This window comes from Thunnus maccoyii, chromosome 22 (assembly GCF_910596095.1).
Source record: "Thunnus maccoyii chromosome 22, fThuMac1.1, whole genome shotgun sequence".
Taxonomy (NCBI): Eukaryota; Metazoa; Chordata; class Actinopteri; order Scombriformes; family Scombridae; genus Thunnus; species Thunnus maccoyii.
The window spans coordinates 1,923,700-1,944,940 of record NC_056554.1 but is presented as its reverse complement, the minus strand read 5'-3'; the positions used below and the strand labels follow the sequence as shown (position 1 = coordinate 1,944,940).

Genomic DNA, 21,241 nt, shown 5'->3' with positions numbered 1-21,241 from the left:
CAAATCAAAACCAAGAAAAGTGTATTTTTACTTTAGTTGAATCACTGGGTCAGTTTTTCTCCTTATAAAAGGCTCCATCCAGACTGTTTTGTGTGAATACAAGGAAAGAACAGATGGTAAGCAGGTTTTTTTCTCTAATCCACAGAAACAACAAAGACATTCACTGTCCAGTCAAAATCACTCCAACACATGTTTCTCTGGATAAACACTATGCAGTTCAAAATTCCTAGACACATATTATTACTTACTTTATTGCCAAGATATGTTATTTATTACCTTATCTCATGTCATTTCAATTCTCCATAAAAGTATGCCCGAAACCATTTCCCTGGGGGAAGAGATATATATCATATTTCTGATACATGAATGATTTTTATTTCTGTGTCACACCACTTAAATGGTCCGTCTCACATGGGATTAGAAGGCACATAGTAATAGGCCTACCAGATGCAGACTTAAGACACCACACCTCAGACAGAGACCCTTACCTTTTGAGCAGACTGAACTTCCAATAATTTTGTCTTTCAGTGTCTGGGTTTTAGAACATGGTTGTCATTGATTGTCATTAATTAACTTTCATAACTTGAATAAATTTTCCCCTTCGTTCTCTTAAATTGTCTTATAAATGTAAGTCTTAACCTTTTAAATGCTTATCTTGCTTTCTCCTCTTTGTCTACATGTTATCCGGTTGTGTCTGTAGTTTAGATAATTCATTCATTCAAATTCATTCTTATCTTTTTTGTCATCATTTCAAGTATTTTTTTTATTTTTATTTAATTTTTTGTTTTTTGATTTAGCTTTTTTTTAAAAATATGAATTCCAACTTAATTCATTGAGATTTGTTTTAATAAAGTATTATTATGTGGTATCAGTATGATGTATTATCATCACCATTCAATTTCATTCACTAATGATAGGTTCAAAGTTCACAATGAATGTGAAAGTGCGCATGCGTATATTATCATGGTGGCACTGGCTGTACCAGCTGGGGAAGTTGTGAAATTTAACATAGTAAAGTTTTAATAATAGACATGGGTTGTTAACCCTGGAATTTATATAGGTGTTAAACTCTCCACAGAGAAACAGGAGGGAGATCATGACCGCTAACGAGGATCAAGAGGTATGAATGAATGATGATGCAGTAGGAGGCTAGCTGCTGTTAGCTGCTAACTAGCGTGACTGCTGTAACTCTGCTGAGCTCAGCTGACGGCTTTCCTGTCCGTTACACAGCAAAACAAGTCAACATGGCAGCTTTTATTCAGTGTGCAAGAGGTCTGTCTAGCTAATAAAGCACTCAGACCAGAGTGTCAAACGTATTTCTAGCTGCTGTTAAACCCTAAAACGTGCCGTTCATTACGGAGTAAACGTCACGCCAAACTCCGTTCAAAAGTCAACCAAATGAATGTGTTTTTTACTTATATAGAGGGATGGGGCCGCATAAACCGTAACTCAAGACATTATCGGAATACGAGACGTCCATTAATTAATTCGGTGTATAAGTGAACATCGATTGGCAACGATTCAGTCAATAATATCGTTATTTTTCCTCGTAGTCATCCACTAAGATTAGACTCACGTTAGTCAGTCGTATCAAGCGGCTTTAGCAAGTTGAGTTAAATTTAGTATAGGTCAAGGCTGCCCCGTGGATTATATGTATGCCGAATTTAAGAACTACTCAAAAGTCCTCACTTTCCAGAAATGGTTCTGACTCATGTCTCTTAATTACCTAACATTTCCAAGTTTAATGTGCCTTATTTGTGAATGACGTTTGGCGACCGGAAGGTGTCAGGACATGCTGCTTGTATCTCACTAACCTCCAGTCACTGCTGATCCTCTGCTGTCATGTTTATCAGATGGAGTTGGAGGCTCTGCGTTCCATCTACGAGGGCGATGAGTGTTTCAAAGAACTCAGTCCAGTTTCATTTCAGTTTCGGGTTAGTACTGGAAAGGAAAGGGAGATGCTGTTTCACTTATACTTTAAGACCTTGATCAAACTGGTAGGTTTGGTGTGAGGAACTTGTCTTAACTTCTTCTTGAATATTAAACAACAGATAGGAGACCTGGAGGACTCCAAAGCGTTCATCCTGGATGTCTCGTGGCCAGAGACTTACCCCGAGACAGCCCCACAAGTCACCCTTGATGCCTTTTTTAACAACAGGATGTAAGTTGCAATCACAGTGCTATACTCCAGATAATAACCACCTTGTGTTAATTTACATTTGAAGCACTGATGGTAGATTAGAAGATGACTGCTCAATCTGGAAACACTTCTAAACTGTACTGTACAACTATAAAAAAGAGTAATATAGTAAAGATATAGTTTTAAGCAGTGTCAATACTGTCATCTGCTGTCACGCCAATGCATTCAAATGTAGGAAATGTGGTTTAAAGCCACTATGTGTGGATATTTATATGTGAGTATATCTTTTTTCTTTCAAAATATTTTGATAGGCTACGTTTTAGTTTGTTGAAAAAATTAGGCAATCAAGGTGAAAATGAATGATTTGAGAAATTCATTCATTCATTAGTCCCCCAAAACAAGCTCCACCCCCTTAGAAACGTTTGACCAGACACCAAAAAGAAGGTTTTTAGAATATGTTTGACTATTTAGATATTGTATTTAACTGTTTATTTAGATTTCTGTGAACTGTATTTCTCAACATGAAATTCTGGGGAAAAATTAACTGAATTCTGAACTTATCTATGGGTGAAAAAGCTATCAAATTGAAATATAAAGAGTCTTTAAATACTTGACGCAGCCTCTAAAATACCCACCACATGTATGTTCTCAAATTGTAAAAAATAATTGCTGTCTGCCTGTCTCTTTTTTGACCACTTGGAATTTTTTCTCAAATTATAGACTTTAGCCTGAATGTCTACAAATCTTTTCCTTGAGTGTGTGAGCACAGTATGATACAGTTGTTGTATTTATTTTTCTTTCTGTTATGTTAATTTAATGGCAGCTCTTCAGAGACCAAGCAGCTGATCCTGTCTAAGCTGGAGGAGCAGGTGGAGGCTAACCTAGGCACAGCGATGATGTACACCCTGTTTGAGTGGGCAAAAGAGAACCAGGAAACCCTGATGGAGAACCACAAGCCTGTAGTGACAGCTGTGGTCAGTACATTTCACCACTCTGACTGTTTTTTTTATACCATTTTTGGTATGAAGCACTGACTGCTGTGGTGTTTCTTTACTATAACATCCTCTCCTGACCCATGGTGCTCTTTATAATCTTAATGATCAACTCAAAAGCTTGAGGCGAGGCTAAGGGCAGAACTTGTTATGTAGACCTTGTCATGGTTATTTCTTGCTGTTGCAGACTTTGACATCCAACAGTGAGGTCATGACCACTCCCTCTACAGCCAAGAAGAAGGAGAAGAAGGAGCAGCTGACTAAAGCTCAGAAGAGGAGGATCATCAACAGAACAGGTATGGCTGTCCATTCTAGTGAAAGTGCCGTGAGGAGTCATTAAACCCAGCAGGAATTACTCGCCAGCTTCTGATTTAAATCCTCAAACTCCACAATTTATGTCATCATAAAAAATTAAGAATTTCATAAATATCAGAAGCACATGATACTTCTGTGTACTTCTAAGTGGAATTTTGGCCAGGCATTGCTAGGTAACACTAATACCACGTTAGGAAGAGATAACATTGTGTGGGGTGGTGGCTCACCGTCAGCCTGGTGTGGGCAGATCACTGGGTTTTAGCGGTCCCTGGTCGGCCCTCTGCCAATATGCTGCTCAGAATGTGATAGAAACATGAGGATATAAAAGAGATTTATGAAAGTCAAATAGATTTCATGGAGCAGAGGCTTGTAGCTGTCACTTTTTTCCTGTGTTTTCCAAAGTATCAGTTTGTTCTTGGAGCAGCTGATAACATAATCAAGATATGTTAATGACTGTGAAGTTCGGTTTTCATACTCATAATCTGAAAAACGCAGCAGTAAAGTAGACGGTATTTGTAGTTAAAAGGCTGAAATAAGCAAAGCCAGTGTATGAAAATTTTGGATCCAATCCAAAACTTGCATCGACCAGAAAGGGACCCATGAATGATTAGATCTGATTCATGATGAATCACCAATTAACAAGCAGCTGAGGTTTTGCTGCACTTCACAGTTCACACTGTCCTTTTGAAGATGATGATGCACCATGTGATCAGAGTGAGGGCCAGATTTACTAAGAAAATAATGTTGCGCATATGTGCACAACGGTTTTCATTGAAGATGTGTCTGCAATCTGTGTGTTCAGCAGATTAGTAAAGCTGAATTCAAGATGAATAAAAACACACTAAGACAGCAGCTCATTACACAGTCTGCCCTCCAGGGGTGGGGGGAAAAAAATTGATTCTTAGATGCATCGTGATGCAGACGTGGACAATTCTGCATCGATTCTAAATGGTAGTTTATAATGTGATGTTGATGGAACGAAAAAGTGGAACTCAACTGTGAAGGCATTGCAGCACCCAGACAGTCTACAAGAGCGCACACGCTAGAGTTCATCTTCACAAACAGCAGCAGTTGCAAGCATGTTTTGATATAATAACCAAATAATTATCTTGGCGAGACAAATGTGAAGTATGTAGTATTGTGAACTTTCTACGCCGTCACTCAGAGACTAAAGCAACTTCCGCAGTAACAAAAGAGACCAGCTGACCAACACAAACTGCAACATTAAACAACTCAAACCATCTCTGAGGTGAAGAAAATAACTGAGTGCTCAGTCTGTTTCATCTCAAAAACCCTGCAGCCACTCAGCATCTTGGACAACAATGTCTCTCCCCGGAGCTAATAGCACATCAGAGAGGCTGCTCTCCACTGCTGGAGACATGACGTTAATAACAACACAGCAGAGCACTCCACCTGCCCCTCACATACAGGCAGGAGACTGGAAGATACTTTCAAGTTAATACATTAATTAATTAATGCAGCTAACTTTTTATAATAAAAAGGCTGCGGACCATTTATCTTATCTGCCAGTTATGTTTCACATTGTATTTCAGTGGACTAAGGACATCACTCTGTCACCACCTCTGTCATATTTACACCAGTTTAAATTAGAGCTGTGACAATTTTTTGACTAATTGATAAACAGGTAATGAATCAGCAACTATTTTGATAATCAATTAATCAGTTTTCAAGCAAAAATGCCAAAAATTCACAGGTTCCAGCTTCTTAAACGTGAAGATCTGCTGATTTACTTTGACAAATATGACCGTAAACTCCATGTCTTTGGGTTTTTGGATGGTTGATCGGACAAAACAAGACATTTGAATACATTTCATTGAACTGTGGGATGTGGGAAAATGTTAGCATTTTTCATTATTTTCATTATTTTCATTTTTCATTATTTTCTGACAATTCATAGAATAAATGATTAATCTAGAAAATAATAGACTGATTAATCAATTATAAAAAATAATCATTAAACACATTACATTAAATCCATCCATTTAAACTATAACAATGTTTGTGTCCCAATTTATAGGTTACAACCTAATATAGTTTTTAGGTTTGTCTTAAGATGAAATTATATGTTGCATTAAAATTTACCATAAAGTCTGAAGTTAAGTTTAGTTATGATCGCAGATTAGCTTCAACGTCAGTAGTGATTCTATGATGTGGACAGATGACAGAATGATTTCTGCTTACAGATCACAAAGGGGAACTGCCAAGAGGTTGGAACTGGGTTGACGTTATCAAAGTAGGTGCATTTTACCTTTCCTCCACAAGATGGTGCACCTAATCATCTTTTAAACGATGAGGCAGCAGTGATGTTCATCATTAACCTTTCCATGTTCTTTTCTTTTCTCTCCCTCGTCATCGCTGTGTGATGTGACCATCTAGCATGTAAGTGAAAACCACCTAAATCAAACTTGATACAAAACCTTTAACATATAACCACCTGTAATTGTTTCCTGCTGTTTTTCTGTTGCAGCTCAGTAAAACAGGAGGAAAAGATGACGACTAGGCCTGTGGGCAGCGACCTTGTGCTACTTTCTACAAGAACATGCAGTGACGCGTGAACTAACTGCAGCCTGTTGATGCTGCTGCTCCTGTCCTGATGCCTTCACATCCAACCTCACCAACATGTCACACTCAGTATGGCTGCTTCTACCTAGACAATCAAAGCAGGCCGCTGGGTAATAGTGGAGTTCAGGACACACACACACACTTCCAGCTAAACTGTGTTTTTGAGCTGGGAATCCACAAGAATTGAGTGTTTTTTCTGTATGTGTTTGTGATGTTTGTGGAAAGCAGCAAGGTGAACACAGCCTCCAGGTTCTGTTCATCGTACAAAGTCAGCACTCAGATATTCTGCTCCATCCTCCACCAGGGAGGACGTACCTGCTGTCACTGCCACGTTTTGAGTCTCTGAGATTAGGCCCAGCTGCCAGGCGCTGGAGACATAAATGTTGGATTGTGGTTATAAATGGATGTGTCAAATAAGCATCCTGCTGTTACTCGCAGGTATCATGTGACTTTGTGAAAATAGAGAAATTTTAATAACACAAAATGTTACTCCATTCACCAATTTCTTATTTTGACAAGTTTTTTTTCTTCCCTATGAACTGAGAAACGTAAAAATTTTATATTTAAATAAAACCATATTTGGTCTATTGCTGGTCTAAGAATGTGATTTACCGTGCATTTGATCAACTGTGTGAGTTCAGTCTAACAGAGTGCTTGATGGCAGTTTACTGTGTGGACATAATCAGACATTGGACCAAAAAATGACCCAATATCCCCCTACTAACTTTTTCTACAGTTGTCAACCAAATCTTGCAGTCTTCTTCAGCTACCTCAATGACAACAGAGAAAACCCCACTCACCGAGGAAGACTGCAAGATTTGATTGAAATCTGTGGAAAAGCTAGTAAGAGAACTTTGAGACTTTTTTGTGTCACTTGACTGTTTCATGCTCAAGCACTGAAGTGTGTAATCAGTTCCTTTATTTATATATAGTAGTTTTTCTAGGCCACATTAAGGTACAGCCTACTGGTTCTGCTCCAACTTTCAAGTTACCAGAATGTACCTGAGTCAGGGAGGAAGTCAGGATACTTTGCCTTAAAAAATAAAACTCCAACACTTGATACTTTGGCAAAGTGTGCAAACTCAAAACAATTAAACTTCATGTGGTTTATCTCTGAGGCTTCACAACAGATCCAACAACAACCTTTCAGATGAAATGGTGGCTTTCACAGTGGATGTTTACACCTTAACATGGTACCAGAGATTGTTACAATATGACTGCAGTGTTAAAATTCGGGTAGCTCACATGAAGTCAGAATTACTCAAATGTTCTCATTGTGGAATATATAGCTTATTGAAAAAAAACTACTGTTGCCTACAGTTAAAATGTAATGGCTTTACTAGTTGTGTTTCCGTACTGACCATGTCTAAATAATTTAATTTAAAGAGATATTCTGGTGATTTAGTATTGCACTTCCATAAATATCAAGGAACAATGGTCAAAAGTGAAGGAGCAGATGCTGAGATTTCTGTCCTTTAAGCCCTAACTGAGACATCCCTGATGACATCATCAGGGTAATTTTGTCAGACATGACGAACCTCCTCCGTAACCACAGAAGACATTATACAACTGTTTTCACAGGCTGAGTAGTACTAGATATAAAAAGTACACTGACTTTGATGTTTAAAGTGCCTTTTAAATTCTGCCCAATTCCAATTGGACAAGCTAAATACTGAATGTGAACAATAATACTAGATGATAGGGCATTCCTGGAATAGGCTACCTACTGTATATATTGATAACCTTCATATGATACTTCATCAGGTGTGAGAAGGTAAGGCTGATATGCTAACATATGCTATAAAATTGATGTCAGTTCCATTTTAATTATTCCTTATAGATTTTTTCATCCTGTTATTGGTTTATTTTGAAAAGCGCGACCGGAAGTAGAGTATTTCACCCCCTGTAGCTTGACAGGTGGATGCTGGTCGGTCGGTGTGACAGAATGTGGACCTACTACAGAAACGGGCTTTTCCCTAAAAAGAAGAAGAAAGTAAGTGTTGCAAAAGACATATTGTATAATTTTAATTGTCAGTGATGACTACCACTGACTTGTTATTCGTTTAAAAACATTTTTTTAATCATGAGTCTGTTGTTAGACACTCCATTATTTTAGAATATTGATAATAATTCTAGTGATCTCAGTCAGTGTAGGCTGGTGGAGAAAATCTTTCAGCATAATACGCTCATATGTACTGTTGTAGCTTTTTATCAGTCCTCATACAAATATTTGGGTTTTATATTTGTATTTCTCTACACACACTAGTGCCACATTAGTCATGACCATGCAATGTTCAGTCAATGGCAGAGTCCAGTTTGTACTTAATAGATATTGTATAATATTTTAACTTCATGTCTTGCAGGAGGGCAAAGAGGTCTTAACACTTCCAGCCATAAACAACGGGGCAACTTCACTATGTCAGGTGATCTATGTACAAACATTACAGTTATTGTTTTTACTGTAGGAGCTTTGACTGTAGGAAACAAAGAGTTCTTGAGAGAGAGAGAGCAGAATGGCTCCATACCTCAACAATTTAGTTTTATAAATACTGCACAGCCTCTACAAACTCAACCTGCCAACATCTAATATATTCTGTATTCTCCCTCAGGGTTAAATATTTAAGGAGTTACTGTACAGTCAATAATCCTGACATATTGTTTGAAGGATCTGGTCCCTGAATAGCACTGTAGTATGGCAACATTAGTCAGTCTGTCCATCTGTCCATTTCAAAACTGCTGGCCAGATTGCCATTAAATTAACTACATGGATCCAAAAGAATGCACCTTTATTATACAAGAAACATAAATATAAATGGGGATATCTCCATAGAATTTTTTTTTTTTTTTACCATATTCATACTCCCTTCAGGATGTACCATTTCCTTTTTGGACACAATGTAAGCTGTCTAGTTTCTTCTTTTTCTTTCTTGCGCAACCTTCAGGACAAAATGTCAGCACATAACATCAAAGACAAATGGGCAGATTTATACTAAATTTACTATGGATATTCATGATCCTAAGTTGTTCTATTTTTTTAGCCATGCTAGCAGGCTGGCAATGTCAGCTGGTTGTTTGATTGGTGGATCACCAATTTGGTCCAGATTGAAATATCTGGACCTGGAAAATTCGTTGATCTCTTGGTTTTACGTTTTGCCCCCAAGAGATTGACATTTTTGGTACTGTGTCAAAATATCCCATAATATGCTTACTGCTGGGTAGCCATGATATTTAGTCCTGACATTCATGGTCAGGAATGTATAAACTGCAACATCTCTGGTTCAAATCTGTCCGGGTACTTTTGTTGTTATTCCCCATTTGTCTTCCCTGTCGTCTCTATACTGTTGCCTAACTAATAAACACATAAAATGCCTTCCCCAAAAATCTGAAAACTTGAAGTCATTGTGAGTATTCCATCTGAATTTATTTCACCGCTGTGACACATCCACTGATCATGGTGATTCTATTCCAATGAAATAAATTTCACTATCATAAATACTAGTGTCACTGGGCAAAATCTTTGTTGTTTGTTCTGACCAACAGTTTCTTATTGTAAGGCGATGTACATTGCATGTAAAGTTGAACAGTTTTAAATGCAGGTGTCACTGGGCCTTTAGTCTTGTTATTAATTATTAGGTGTTATTACTATGAATGTTACAGATTGAGGTGTGAAAATGCACATTAGCACCTGAAATAAATGAATAAATGTTTTTTTTCCCCTGATGATTTTATTCTGTAGACAAACAAGAAGGGTTATGACAGCAAAGTGAATGAGAAGGCAGAGTCCAATATTACAGATCCCCTCAGAGTAAGTGCTACAGACAACGCTGAGCACCAAATGTTTGCAAATTTACTTTACTATTCATTTATTACTGAAACAATCCCAAATTTGATTTTTACCACTGGATGATCCCATATGTCTTTCAGTATATGGTACAGCTGCATCAAACATGCAAAACCCCAGATAACCCATTCTTAGAGGACAGAACAACGAAGATACTGCGCTATGGCCATTGTTTCAAGGTATTTTGAAGTATAAAGATATAACTTTGTCATTTAAACGGCATAATGCTTTACTTAAATTACCTGCCAAATATTCATTTTGCTAACAGGTCAAGACTGTCAAGGTCTTACTAGATCTACATGAATATGGGAGAAAAACTGAGGACTCGCCAAAGTTACTAAGGAGCATGGAGGCACTTGTGGGAGGAGATGAGGAAGAAGAAAGCAAGGGAAAGGACAATGATTGTATTAATAAGGAGGACAGAGAGACAGATAGTGGGTTAGCTAACTCAAACAAGGATGATTTAGACAAAACAAGTGAGGACAACAAACTACCAATCCCATACATGTTGTGTGATCCAATGACCAGTGAGGTTCAAAGAAAGGAGGAGCCTCCATTTCCTCTCAAAGAGAAGAGATTCATGGTCTACATATGTGGTGGATACAAAGGTAAGAATTGAAAATCTGATCATTCATGTTTAGTCCATGGAAAATACTGTACTTATTTTTGATTGACTGGCCATTGTTCGAGTCACCTCAAATTTGGTTCCATTCAACATTTTAACCACAGTTTGCAAATTAGATTACACTGCAGGTAGTCATAGCAACAATACTAATGGAGGACCAATACCATAGAGGAAGAACTTTGATGAATTTGTTGTAGTGCCATTGAGAGGCAAACACTTGGAAAACATTGATGTCATTAGTATGTTGTTGGTTTGACACTTTCATACTGTTGTGTGCGCTTTGGTCCAGACTGAAATTTCTGGACAACTACTGGATGTGTTACCATGAAATTATTTACAGAAATTCATGGTTCCCAGAGGAAGAAGGCTTTTGGTGATCCCCTGCTTCTTCCTGTAGCACCTCCAGCAGGTTGAAATTTTTTGGATCACAATGAAATGCCTCAACAACCATTTGATGGAGTGCCATGAAATTCAGTACAGATATTCATGTTCCCCTCAGGATGAAATAACTTTGGGAATCCCCTGACTTTTCATTTGGCACCATCATCAAAACAAAATGTCAATTTGTTCAATACATTGGCTTATGACCAATCAACAATGACCAATGACATTCCCATCAGCCTCAGTTGTACTTTGTGTTCCATATTAATTAGCACATTCGCATGCTAACACTAAGATGGCTAAGGTGCAGCAATGGTAAACATTACTTGCCTAACATCAGCATGTTTTCACTATGAGCATGTTAACATGCTGACATTAGTATATTGGTGAATGCACTGCTGTGTCTACACACAGCCTCATAGAGCTGCAAATGTTGCTGTTAACTCTTGAATTAGTCTATCAATTTTTTACAGAGCAAAATTATTCACTCTTGATATAGAAGGAAGCCGTAACATTTTTGTACGTTGTGTATGTGTGTGATTCAGACACAGTTGCAGAGAGAAGTGCACTCATGGATAATGTGTATCCCAAGCTGTATCTCTACTGTAAGCAGAGAGGCTATGACTTCAGGATGGTTGACCTCCGCAGGGGTGTTGAAAACCCTGTCGCTGAACACCACGACACTGTAGAGCTGCATGTGGAGAATCTGAAGCAATGTCAGGGAACCCAGGGTCCAAACTTTGTTGTAAGATGTCATCCTATTGTATTATTCAACAGTATAATGGTGCAGAGTCACAACAATCAGCATATTTGTATATGTAGGATGATGAATTCATGTGTGATTTGCTGTTTTGTTGGTCAGTTGTTTGTAGGACAGAAATACGAGGTCCGAAGCCTTCCCCCCACCATTACCAGGGAGGCCTTTGAAGCCTTAGTGAGAGTTGTGGAAGAAGACAGACAGCAGATGTCCAAGAACAAACCAGTGGAAGACTTTCTTGCCTCAGGCTCCCAGTCCAGCATCACTACAGACAGCAGCACTGGCAGTTTTATCCAGGAATCCATTTACAGGACTTATTTGAATTTTGGAGAACAGGCAACAAATTCAGGACTGCTGAGCCAGAGTTCCCACAACTCGTTTTCAGACTTAGAGGAGGCCAGACTCAGCCCTGTCGCAGCAAGGAGCCTGGGGGATTTGGACAAAGACCTGACATTACTCGAAATGTGGTACAAGCTTGATGAGAATTGTCTTCCTCCGGTCTACCGCTTACTTCCCATCAGGTAAAAACAAACTCTCTGGTCACACATGAAATTATGACATGAGATCATTTTAGCAATTAAAATTGTGGAAATAAAATAGATGTATTGGACAAATTGAAATTTTTATCTGATAATGATGCTAAATGAAAAGCCAAAAGATCGCCAAAGTTATTACTACTACTGTTTGGAACAAAGTGGTCGACCAACTGAATGACCAACCCGCCGACAGACAGAAATTGCCATTCCTAGAACAATGCTGTTAGCATGGCTAAAACTACGAACAAGATTGAAAGCAGCTACATGTAGCAACCCTTTGAAGCTGTGCTATTCCCTGCACACTAAAATATGAAAGTGTCAAACCAACAACATACTTGTGATTTTGGTGTCCCCCTTACCTCTAAATGGCTCTACAGAACAGGTCAAGGGATCACTAAATTCACCAAAGTTCTTCCTTTGGGAATTGTTAATGTGCACAACAAATGTCATGGCAGCCTTTTACATCCTGTATGTATAATATCCTGTATGTTAGGGTTTGGTGCAAGGATAGAGGAAAGGTGATGGGATCACCAATATCAAAAAGGTTCATCCTCTGAGGATCATGAATAATCAGAGAAAATTTCCAAGCCATCCATCCATAAGCTTTATTTTATATAAAGCTCATACAGGTGGTGCTAGAGGAAAGCTCAGGTACTGTGTTGAATGAATGGACGCATGAACAGAGGTCAAGGGGTCACAACGATTTAATAGGGTTCAACCTCTGGAAAATGTGTCTAACAGCCCCATTCATTATCTTTGGTGACTTTTACAGCACTCACCATCCCAACATATTGAGCATGGACCGACAGCACAGGAGGCAGGCTATGAAGGACTGGAGCACTACCTGCCAGAGACTGTGGGGAGTTCTGCAACGCTGCGTGGTCAAGGCACTGGGGCAAGAAGAGGCCTCACTTTTACTCAGGACAGGTAAGGTTGGGAAACATTCTGTTTTTTATTCTTGTCCTCTGTTTTATGTATGTTGGCAAGGTGGTTCTATCTAGGGATCACAGGAAAATTCCCTGATTTAATTGGCTTTGCTCAAGCCTGCATTGTTTAGCTTATTTGAATGGGTTGGTTTTCCTCCTTCATAAGATTCATTTGGGCAGATTTGTACACAATCATACTCTAGAATGGACCAAAACAACCACACCAAAACCCAACAGTTAAAGGTCTCAGTATGCTTCAAACAGAGGTTGTACAAAATGGGCACAAAACAATAACTGCCAGTATTATCTTTTTTTCTTAGTTCTTGACTGGGAGGTAGAGACAGCTCTGCAGTATGTAAATGAGGCTCCACCAGAGGAACATTGCCACTGCTATAAGAGAGTCATCCCAGATCTTCACTACAACCTAAAGAACCAACATGCCACTCTGTACGCCGATCTCCTGAAGGGAGGAGCTCAACTCGATCCAGTACTCAGCACAGCCCACCAGTCTTTCATGGACCGCCTCCATGAAAAGGTATATTCAGTGTAAGGAAAACCAAAAATATACTCCCTAATGTGGAACTCTGGGTGTATTCAGTTTTAAAACGATATACACAAGACAACATACAAATATTTGCACACATTCAGGCTAAGTGCTAGTGATTTTAATGGAGAGCAAGTCTTAAAAACAGAATTACATACAGTATAGTAATTGAAATGCTGTTGAAACAGATTATTTGTAACTGAGACATCAAACAAAGGGTTCGCTTTATTTATTACCTCAGTTAGTGCTTGCTGGGACTGGACGAATACAGGCTTTTTGTTGAAACTGGTTATTGGCCATACGAAGATATGCAACTTTGATGGAATGTTACTATTAAAGGGTGTCAGTCTGTAATAACTATGATGAAACTAAAGAGCTGCTATTTAATGTGTGTGCTTTTAAGTCAGACTGTAATCATAATTACTTTTCCCTTTTTGCAGTCAAGGATCATGTCAAAGTGATTTTTAAATGTTTATTTATTATTGAAAAGAAGGAAGTATCTTGTCTAATGTATCTTTGGAGACACGTCAGAAATGCTCTTATGTCCAAGGCTCTAAGGGTGTGTGCCAGAATAGGGGTTTGATTGACAGCTGAGTCAGCAGGGGCATAGACACACATTGTAAACAAACTTGTGCTGCTGACTGAAGCTTACATATCAAGGACAGACGGTGTTTTGTTAGCAGTGGTGTTGAAAGAGAAGAAAAAAAGGACCCCCTCAATTAAGCATCTAAATGGACCATTCATGACATTTGCAAAAACATTTTTATGCTCTTCAATGTGCTACAGCTGACTAGCTAATTAGGTCTCTAGCCTGCAAACTGAGCTTAGCAGTGCACTTTTCCCCTGGTGGATGTTTGTTTGGCAGCTTGTTAAGCAAACCAACAGAGCACCAGGTGTGCTTTTGTAGATTTACTCCTCTTGTCTCTTAGTTCCAAGCTTATGTACTGTACATTTTATTCATTTATGTATACATCATCAAGCTGCGCCACACCAACATCTATGAGCGTAATGTAGGCTGGGGACGGAAAGGTCTGAACCCCAAACACAACCGATCTCACCAGTTCTACACAGAGCGCATCTCCTCTCATGTTCAACGGACCGTCATCAACTCCCTCAAAAAGTACAACACACACACTTACAGAAACACTTTATAAAGGATTAAACATCTCTGCCCTGTATGAGTTGACTACAGCTGCTGTTCATGCCTTGTCTATTCCAGAGTCATGAAGGTCACCAAAGCCCCAGGCCCTTTTAACATGGTGAGGAAAGAAGCTGCCAGAGTGCAGATACAGGAGGAGATACAGCGTCATGTTAACTATGGACGCCACCTGTGAGTCCTTTCCCATTACCATCACGGTGACAACCTCATCTAGGTAGACAAGAATGCTGTCTTTTTACATCAAAATATTTCCTAGTGTAGCTTGAAGTAGTTACATATAGCTCTTTTGAAGCCACAATGTGTAGAATTGTTATGTGACTTAATTTTTTGTTTGTGGAAAAATGACACAGTGCTGGCATAAGGAATGAAAACAGGAGGCATTTTTGTCACTAACAATGGAGGATGCCCAAGTCAGAAATTTTAAAATGAAGTAAATTTACTGAGCCTCTTTTAACAGAATATTATTAATGCCTGGTAACAGCAGAAAGTAGCACAACAAAGTTCATCCACAAAACAGTTGGTTTAAGAAGCTTTCTAACGTAGCGACTACTCATCGAAGTACTGTGACCCAAGAACATGCTAACTCTAGTCAGCCCCTGTCCTGGATAGTTGGCGTAATAACTGTCAGCTAGCAAGCTAGATAGCTTAGATGCTAACAAGACAATAAGTTGACACAGTTATGTATTTGTCATGTTTATGTAACTGTCAGGGAAAACCATGTCTGTTTGGTGCAGTAGTTTATACTCCAGCAGAGCATGGTTATATAAAAATGGAAGGTGCACCACACCTGAGGCTATGATAGCTTCCATGCTAGGTCAGTTGTGCAAATTTCAGGTCAAAGCAAAAACTTTGCACTGATTTACTTTGTCCATTCCATTAAAATGAAGTTGAATGAAAGTTTGCTGTATTATATGTTAGTGTGCCCAGGCTTTTAGTATTCTTGTCAAAAGAATGAGAGGACAGAGAGTAAACTTACAGAGTAAACTACAACTATTTGAATGTAGTTCTTACATGCCAAAGTTCCAGTGAGATTTCCCTCCATCCCTCAGAGGGAAGGGCTGTACTTTGAGGCAGTTTTTCCTAGCTGATGTGAAGAGGGCAGTGGAGCAGTCAGCAACCAGATGCATCCTCCTGCTGGGACCACCAGGCTGGGGAAAGAGTACCACCATGGCTGCAGTAGCACAGCTAGCACCCTCCTGGCTACCTGGGTGAGACGCTGGCAGAGGAAAGGATTAGGTGGTAGCATAAAAATATTATTATTTTGGTTTTTGGTGTTCAACATACACATTTTCAAACATGGATTGATAGAAATTAAATGTACAGATATAGATAACATATATTAAAGTGCAAACAAACTAAGATATATTCAAACTTGGTTGAACCTCAGTTTTTTTTTTTATGTCTCATTGGTTCAGATCAGTGAATGTGTTGGTGCGTTTCATTGGCCTCACCGGAGAGAGCAGGAACATTCGTCTTGTCCTGCAGAGTCTCTGTGTTCAGCTGGCTGAAGCCTATTGTCCCCACACACAGCTGTCAGAGGTACTGGACCATCTCTAGTATCCACAGCTTCATCACACCTTACAGGTTGTGCTGATTGTTAATGTTGCTGTCATCCATGTGCCCACATTACTGTACACCATTTAACATTCCATTTTTCATGTACACAGTTGAAATGACACTTGACATTGTGATGCATTTCCAGTGTGCATATACTGCACCTACATTACTCTAAACATGTGAAAACTAGCTGGAAGCGAGTTTTAAGCTTCACATCTGTTTTGCCTGTGATACTGTAATATACTACCAAGTAATATGCTAAGCTAATGAAATTAATCAAAAAATTAATTCATTCATTTGCTGTAGTGCCATAGTACCCATACTGCATTTTGATTTTATTCTTCAGGGTGTCCCTCAGATGATCAATGAGTTCCACTCTTTGTTGAGCCTGGTGGGAGCAGAGAGACCCCTGGTGGTCCTGCTGGACGGGTTAGATGAGCTGTCAGAGGAGTGTGGTCCAGACCTCTCCTGGATCTCAACCCCTCTACCTCCAAATGTCCACTTCATCCTTTCTGCAACCACTGACTCCCCCTGCTCTCACACTCTGCAGGTCAGTGGAGCTGAGTTAAACTTGATGACATTTTATGTTGAGAATTGAGAAGCTATGGTAACTCAGCCACTGTTATCATTGTAAACTGCACCTGCCGTGCTAGAATGTAAAGTTGTCGAGGGGAGCGAGACTAAGTGAAGACTCAATTAATTATGTGATCTACTTTTTTCTCTCACCCTCCCCAGCAGTCAACCCGTACCATCGTCCTGTCCCTTCCTCCACTCAGTCTTGATGATATCATGCCAGCATTAGAGGCCAAACTGCGGGCTGACCAGCGGCGTCTGCAGGAACAGCAGTGTCAGCTGCTGGTCCAGGCCTGTCTCTCCTGTCCCTGCCCTCTGTACCTGGAAGCAGCGTACTCTGAGAGCCTGCTCTGGACCTCCTTCTCCCCTCAGGTCAACCTCAGCCTTCCAGCCAGCCTGAAGGGCCTCTACCTTGGCCTCCTGGCTCGCCTGGAGAGAAACCTGGGGAGGCAACTGGTGAGACGGGCTGCATCTCTGATCTCCATTTCACGTTGGGGTGTCACTCAAGAGGTGGGGAAAACTACATTTAATTACAATCTGCACCTGATCTTTTTCCAAAGTTTACAATATTACAGTGCATCAGTGCTGGATTACACTCAACAGAGCAATATGTGCCTGATCATCAGTCCTATTAATATGCAGTGTGCCACAAGGCTCAATTCTTGGTCCAATCTTGTTTTCTATGTGCCCCTTGGCCACATTATATCTCTTATCTTCGTTATGCTGATGACACACAGCTCTATCTCTCCTCTAATTATAATAACTCTATTAAGCTAGACAGTTTAAAACTGCCTCAGTGCTATATAAGAACAGAAATTATTTTTATTGATCCAGATACTGTTCAGTTCCTCAGATTTAATTGTGCCACTTACCCAGAATGTCAATCCTATATATGTTCTATATAAGTTCTATATATAAAGTTTGCTTGCTTGATAATACACTATATCTAATCTACTTTAATCTACTTTTTTGCATTACATTGACAGTTTTTTAAAAGTGATGTCTAATATTCATTCAACAGTATTTGAAAAAATAGAAGGATGGCATTTTAAAGGGTAATTCAGATTTTTTACAACTTGGGTCTTCTTCTTCTTCTTTTTTAGTTTTGTCACACGATCAGACAGTTTGTGAACAAAGGTTAGTCAAACTAGAAAATGAAGGTAAAATTATTACCCAAACTTTTCATGGTAATCATCCATCACAGTGTACGGACTACTGGTAGTTATGCACACACTTTTCCTGTGCAATGAGGGATTAAGATACAATCAGACTAATCCCCAGAGAGGAAATTCGCATGTTACAGCAGTGCAAGAAACAGTCTAGTGAGGCAGGAAACAAATAATAACTAATAAATACAACAAAATAAGAAGTCAAGTAAATGATATTCAATCTACATACATTATAAACATTACAATACTTAGGCTATATACATGACCTGACTTGTGCTTTGTAAAAAGATGTGCAAAATATGTGCAGAAGTATTACTCACATTTGACATTAACTGATTTCGATAGTCTGTTAATTATATGTAGAAAATATGTTGTCTTGTTCACACTGCTTGTGTTTCTTGCCCTGCTGGACTTTATTATGGCGATCTAACTCTCACCAAGTGTATTGTTCATATAACTGATGGAAATTGTTGACAAAACTATAAAAATATGAGCCACACTTTAATAAACTCGAATCATCCTTCAAGCAACAATCCTGCTTTTTCAGTTACGGTATTTGGTCACTATCAATTTAATGCAAGTTGTCATTTTATCCAAGGCAGTCACACCAATGTGCAACTAGCTTCTAACTTAGACTTCTATGTGAAAAGGATCAATTTGATATTCTTATTCAATCCACGTTTATGTCCGTCATCAGGAATTACTCAACCTACTGGCCAAAGATGGGAAGGTGCTCCAGGAAGTGACCTCAACTCACCCCTCCTCCTCCTCCAGCCAACCCAGGGTTCCTTATGTCTTGTGGGCTCGACTGAAACGTGACCTTGGCCATCACCTAACTGAGGTCAGGACAGATGGAACGTGGGTGTACCGCTGGACGCATTCTGAGCTGAGCCGTGTGTGCATAGATCTTTATTTAAATACAAGTGACTCTCGCGTGGCAGTGCACGCCGACTATGCTGACTACTACCGGGAAAAGTCACAGTACGCACACATATTTCAGCCACTGGCATGGACACTGGATGATGAAGAGGACGGAGGACAAAAGGCTAAAAGTTACAGATTCAATTTGAGGAAACTCAATGGGTTACCTTACCACCTGGTCCACTCAGGCCAAATCTTGCCCTTCCTGTCTGAGTGCATTTTCAACTATGAGTTCCTGCTACATAAGGCCTGGGGTTTGTCTATCCTGGACATAGAGGAGGACCTGAAGAAGGCTGTGCTGCCAGACAAGTAGGGACTATCAGAAGAAAAACAGAGTGCTTTCCTGTTGTCTTACACTGCATGTAATATTCATGATATATGATAACCTGTAGGTTTTCATAGTAGACAACAACGATGAAGAAGTGGATAAAAAAGAGCTTTCTTGTTCTTGCAGGGTAGCACAGTTGTCTCAGAGCAAGAAGATGTTGGCTTTGAATTTTGGCTTTGGTTCTATTTAATGTTCTTGAGTGCAAAAGTTTACCCAGCGCTTTCCAGTTTCCACAGTCCAAGCACAAGTGAAGTGAGGGGTTAGGGTTCAAAGAACTAACATCCCAGGGTGCATCAGACAAAATATGTCCTTTGTCTTTTCCTAACCGCGTTTCTTTGACCTTGATGGAAAATATAATGGAGTCAAGGAAAGATTTAAGAGAACTGAAAAGATGTTTAGAGATTTAGAGATGGGATACGCCTTCCCACCAATGGTTGCACACTATTCCACTGACCGATAATTGGTAATGCACAAAGAGACAGCAAATCAAAACATCAGCTTTTCATATATTTTATGAGAAATGAAATGCATCCAAGACGTTTGTTAGACCTCAATGACATACACATTGAGCCTCTTGCAGGACAAATTTTCTATCTTTATCCTAAACCTCACTTACTTTTTTCATATGGTTTGCTCATACTAGTTTTTCAAGTTGCATTCAGAAAACCCTCTGAACTGCACAAACTTGTGTTAAATTACTTAATTCAACTTGATAAATGTTATCTGTTCATGGGTAACTATGCATAAAATGAGATTATTGATGCAACTTAGCTTAAAAAAACTTTTAAATCACTAATACATGCCACCTAAGAACAAATCTGCAAGTCTTACTGGTGATTCTTGCATAAGGCCCAAAAATGTTTTGGTCACAAACACTAGATGTGAAAATAAGTGCGTTTGCTTACAGAAAATCTCATCAAGGTACTTTTTAACATCAGCATGACTTGCTGGTTCTCACTGATTCTTCATTAAGTTATAAGTCATGAAAATAAAAAAACAGGCAGTTGACCTTTGCAATCCTGCATTGCTGAGCAGAATGACTTTACTGGTGTAGTTCTCGTTCTGACCTCTACTTCAGATCAGGACTCTTTGCATCAGTCTTACTTCTCTCCTTCTGCATCTTGTCAACCTTCAGCTAGTCTATCTTTGCAAATAAATGAAATAAAAGTAAATAAATCTTCACTCCCTAGGGTGCTGGTGGATGTGGAAGTGCTGTCGGGGGCTCTGGAAATGTCCCAAGCAGTGCTGCAGGAGGATCCCTGTCAGCTGGCCTCCCAGCTCATGGGTCGATTGGGACAAATGGTTATTGAGGACCATCCTGTTGCTAAAGGTATCGTTTGACAGTCCAACTTTGATCAAATTATGGATAGTCTACTTCACAGCAACTTTTTTCCTAAGGTTTTTGTATCAGCCTACGGTAACTCTGGAGTGTGTATAGTTCTAAATTATTTCAAAATATTTGCTGCATCATCTGCTAATCTCTAAGCTGTGTGTCTGACCTAGGTGACCCGCTTAAGTTTAGCTACCTCCATGCTCTACTGGCTCAGTGTGCCCAGTCCTCCCTGCCTGTGCTGCTGCCCTCCTCCACCTGCCTGCTGCCCCCAGGAGGCCTCCAACACACCATGCTGGCAGGTAACCCATCAAACATATATGGCTTCACAGAGTTGAATGAATACACTTAAAGTATGTGTATGTTAGTGTTAATGTGACTGCGTGCTATGACTGTATATAATGAAATAATCAAATTGAAAAACGGTGTATTTAACTAGGTCACCTGACCAGTGTGACTGCCCTGGGAGGGGGCCAGAGAGGACCCTTGGGTGTCACCAGTGAATCAGATGGAAGCCTGAGGTTTTGGGAACTGGAGCAGAGACGTATCATCAGGACTCTGGAT

General features: G+C 39.5%; 2 protein-coding genes and 1 long non-coding RNA gene across 5 annotated transcripts; 2 read left to right on the top strand and 1 right to left on the bottom strand.

The window, feature by feature from the left end:
• Nucleotides 1-936: 936 nt before the first annotated feature.
• On the top strand, nucleotides 937-6,617 carry rwdd (RWD domain containing 4). The gene is made up of 8 exons (XM_042400721.1): nucleotides 937-1,120; nucleotides 1,854-1,934; nucleotides 2,052-2,161; nucleotides 2,964-3,114; nucleotides 3,320-3,428; nucleotides 5,652-5,701; nucleotides 5,845-5,847; nucleotides 5,936-6,617. The coding sequence occupies exons 1-8, from the start codon at nucleotides 1,097-1,099 to the stop codon at nucleotides 5,966-5,968; spliced, it is 561 nt and encodes a 186-aa protein (XP_042256655.1). The 5' UTR covers nucleotides 937-1,096; the 3' UTR covers nucleotides 5,969-6,617.
• On the bottom strand, nucleotides 3,443-16,344 carry LOC121889032. Of its 3 annotated transcripts, none has more exons than XR_006093421.1 (3): nucleotides 16,251-16,344; nucleotides 15,811-16,015; nucleotides 3,443-3,738 (listed from the first exon to the last, which is right to left on the bottom strand). It is a non-coding gene; the product is annotated as an uncharacterized LOC121889032 (long non-coding RNA). The 3 variants fall into 3 exon arrangements; XR_006093420.1 differs by lacking the exon at nucleotides 3,443-3,738 and adding an exon at nucleotides 10,261-12,060; XR_006093419.1 differs by lacking the exon at nucleotides 3,443-3,738 and having other exon boundaries at nucleotides 12,857-16,015.
• Nucleotides 16,345-16,703: 359 nt separating this feature from the next.
• Nucleotides 16,704-19,342, top strand: LOC121889030 (NACHT domain- and WD repeat-containing protein 1). The gene is made up of 3 exons (XM_042400720.1): nucleotides 16,704-16,906; nucleotides 17,092-17,439; nucleotides 18,796-19,342. The coding sequence occupies exons 1-3, from the start codon at nucleotides 16,715-16,717 to the stop codon at nucleotides 19,330-19,332; spliced, it is 1,077 nt and encodes a 358-aa protein (XP_042256654.1). The 5' UTR covers nucleotides 16,704-16,714; the 3' UTR covers nucleotides 19,333-19,342.
• Nucleotides 19,343-21,241: the final 1,899 nt, after the last annotated feature.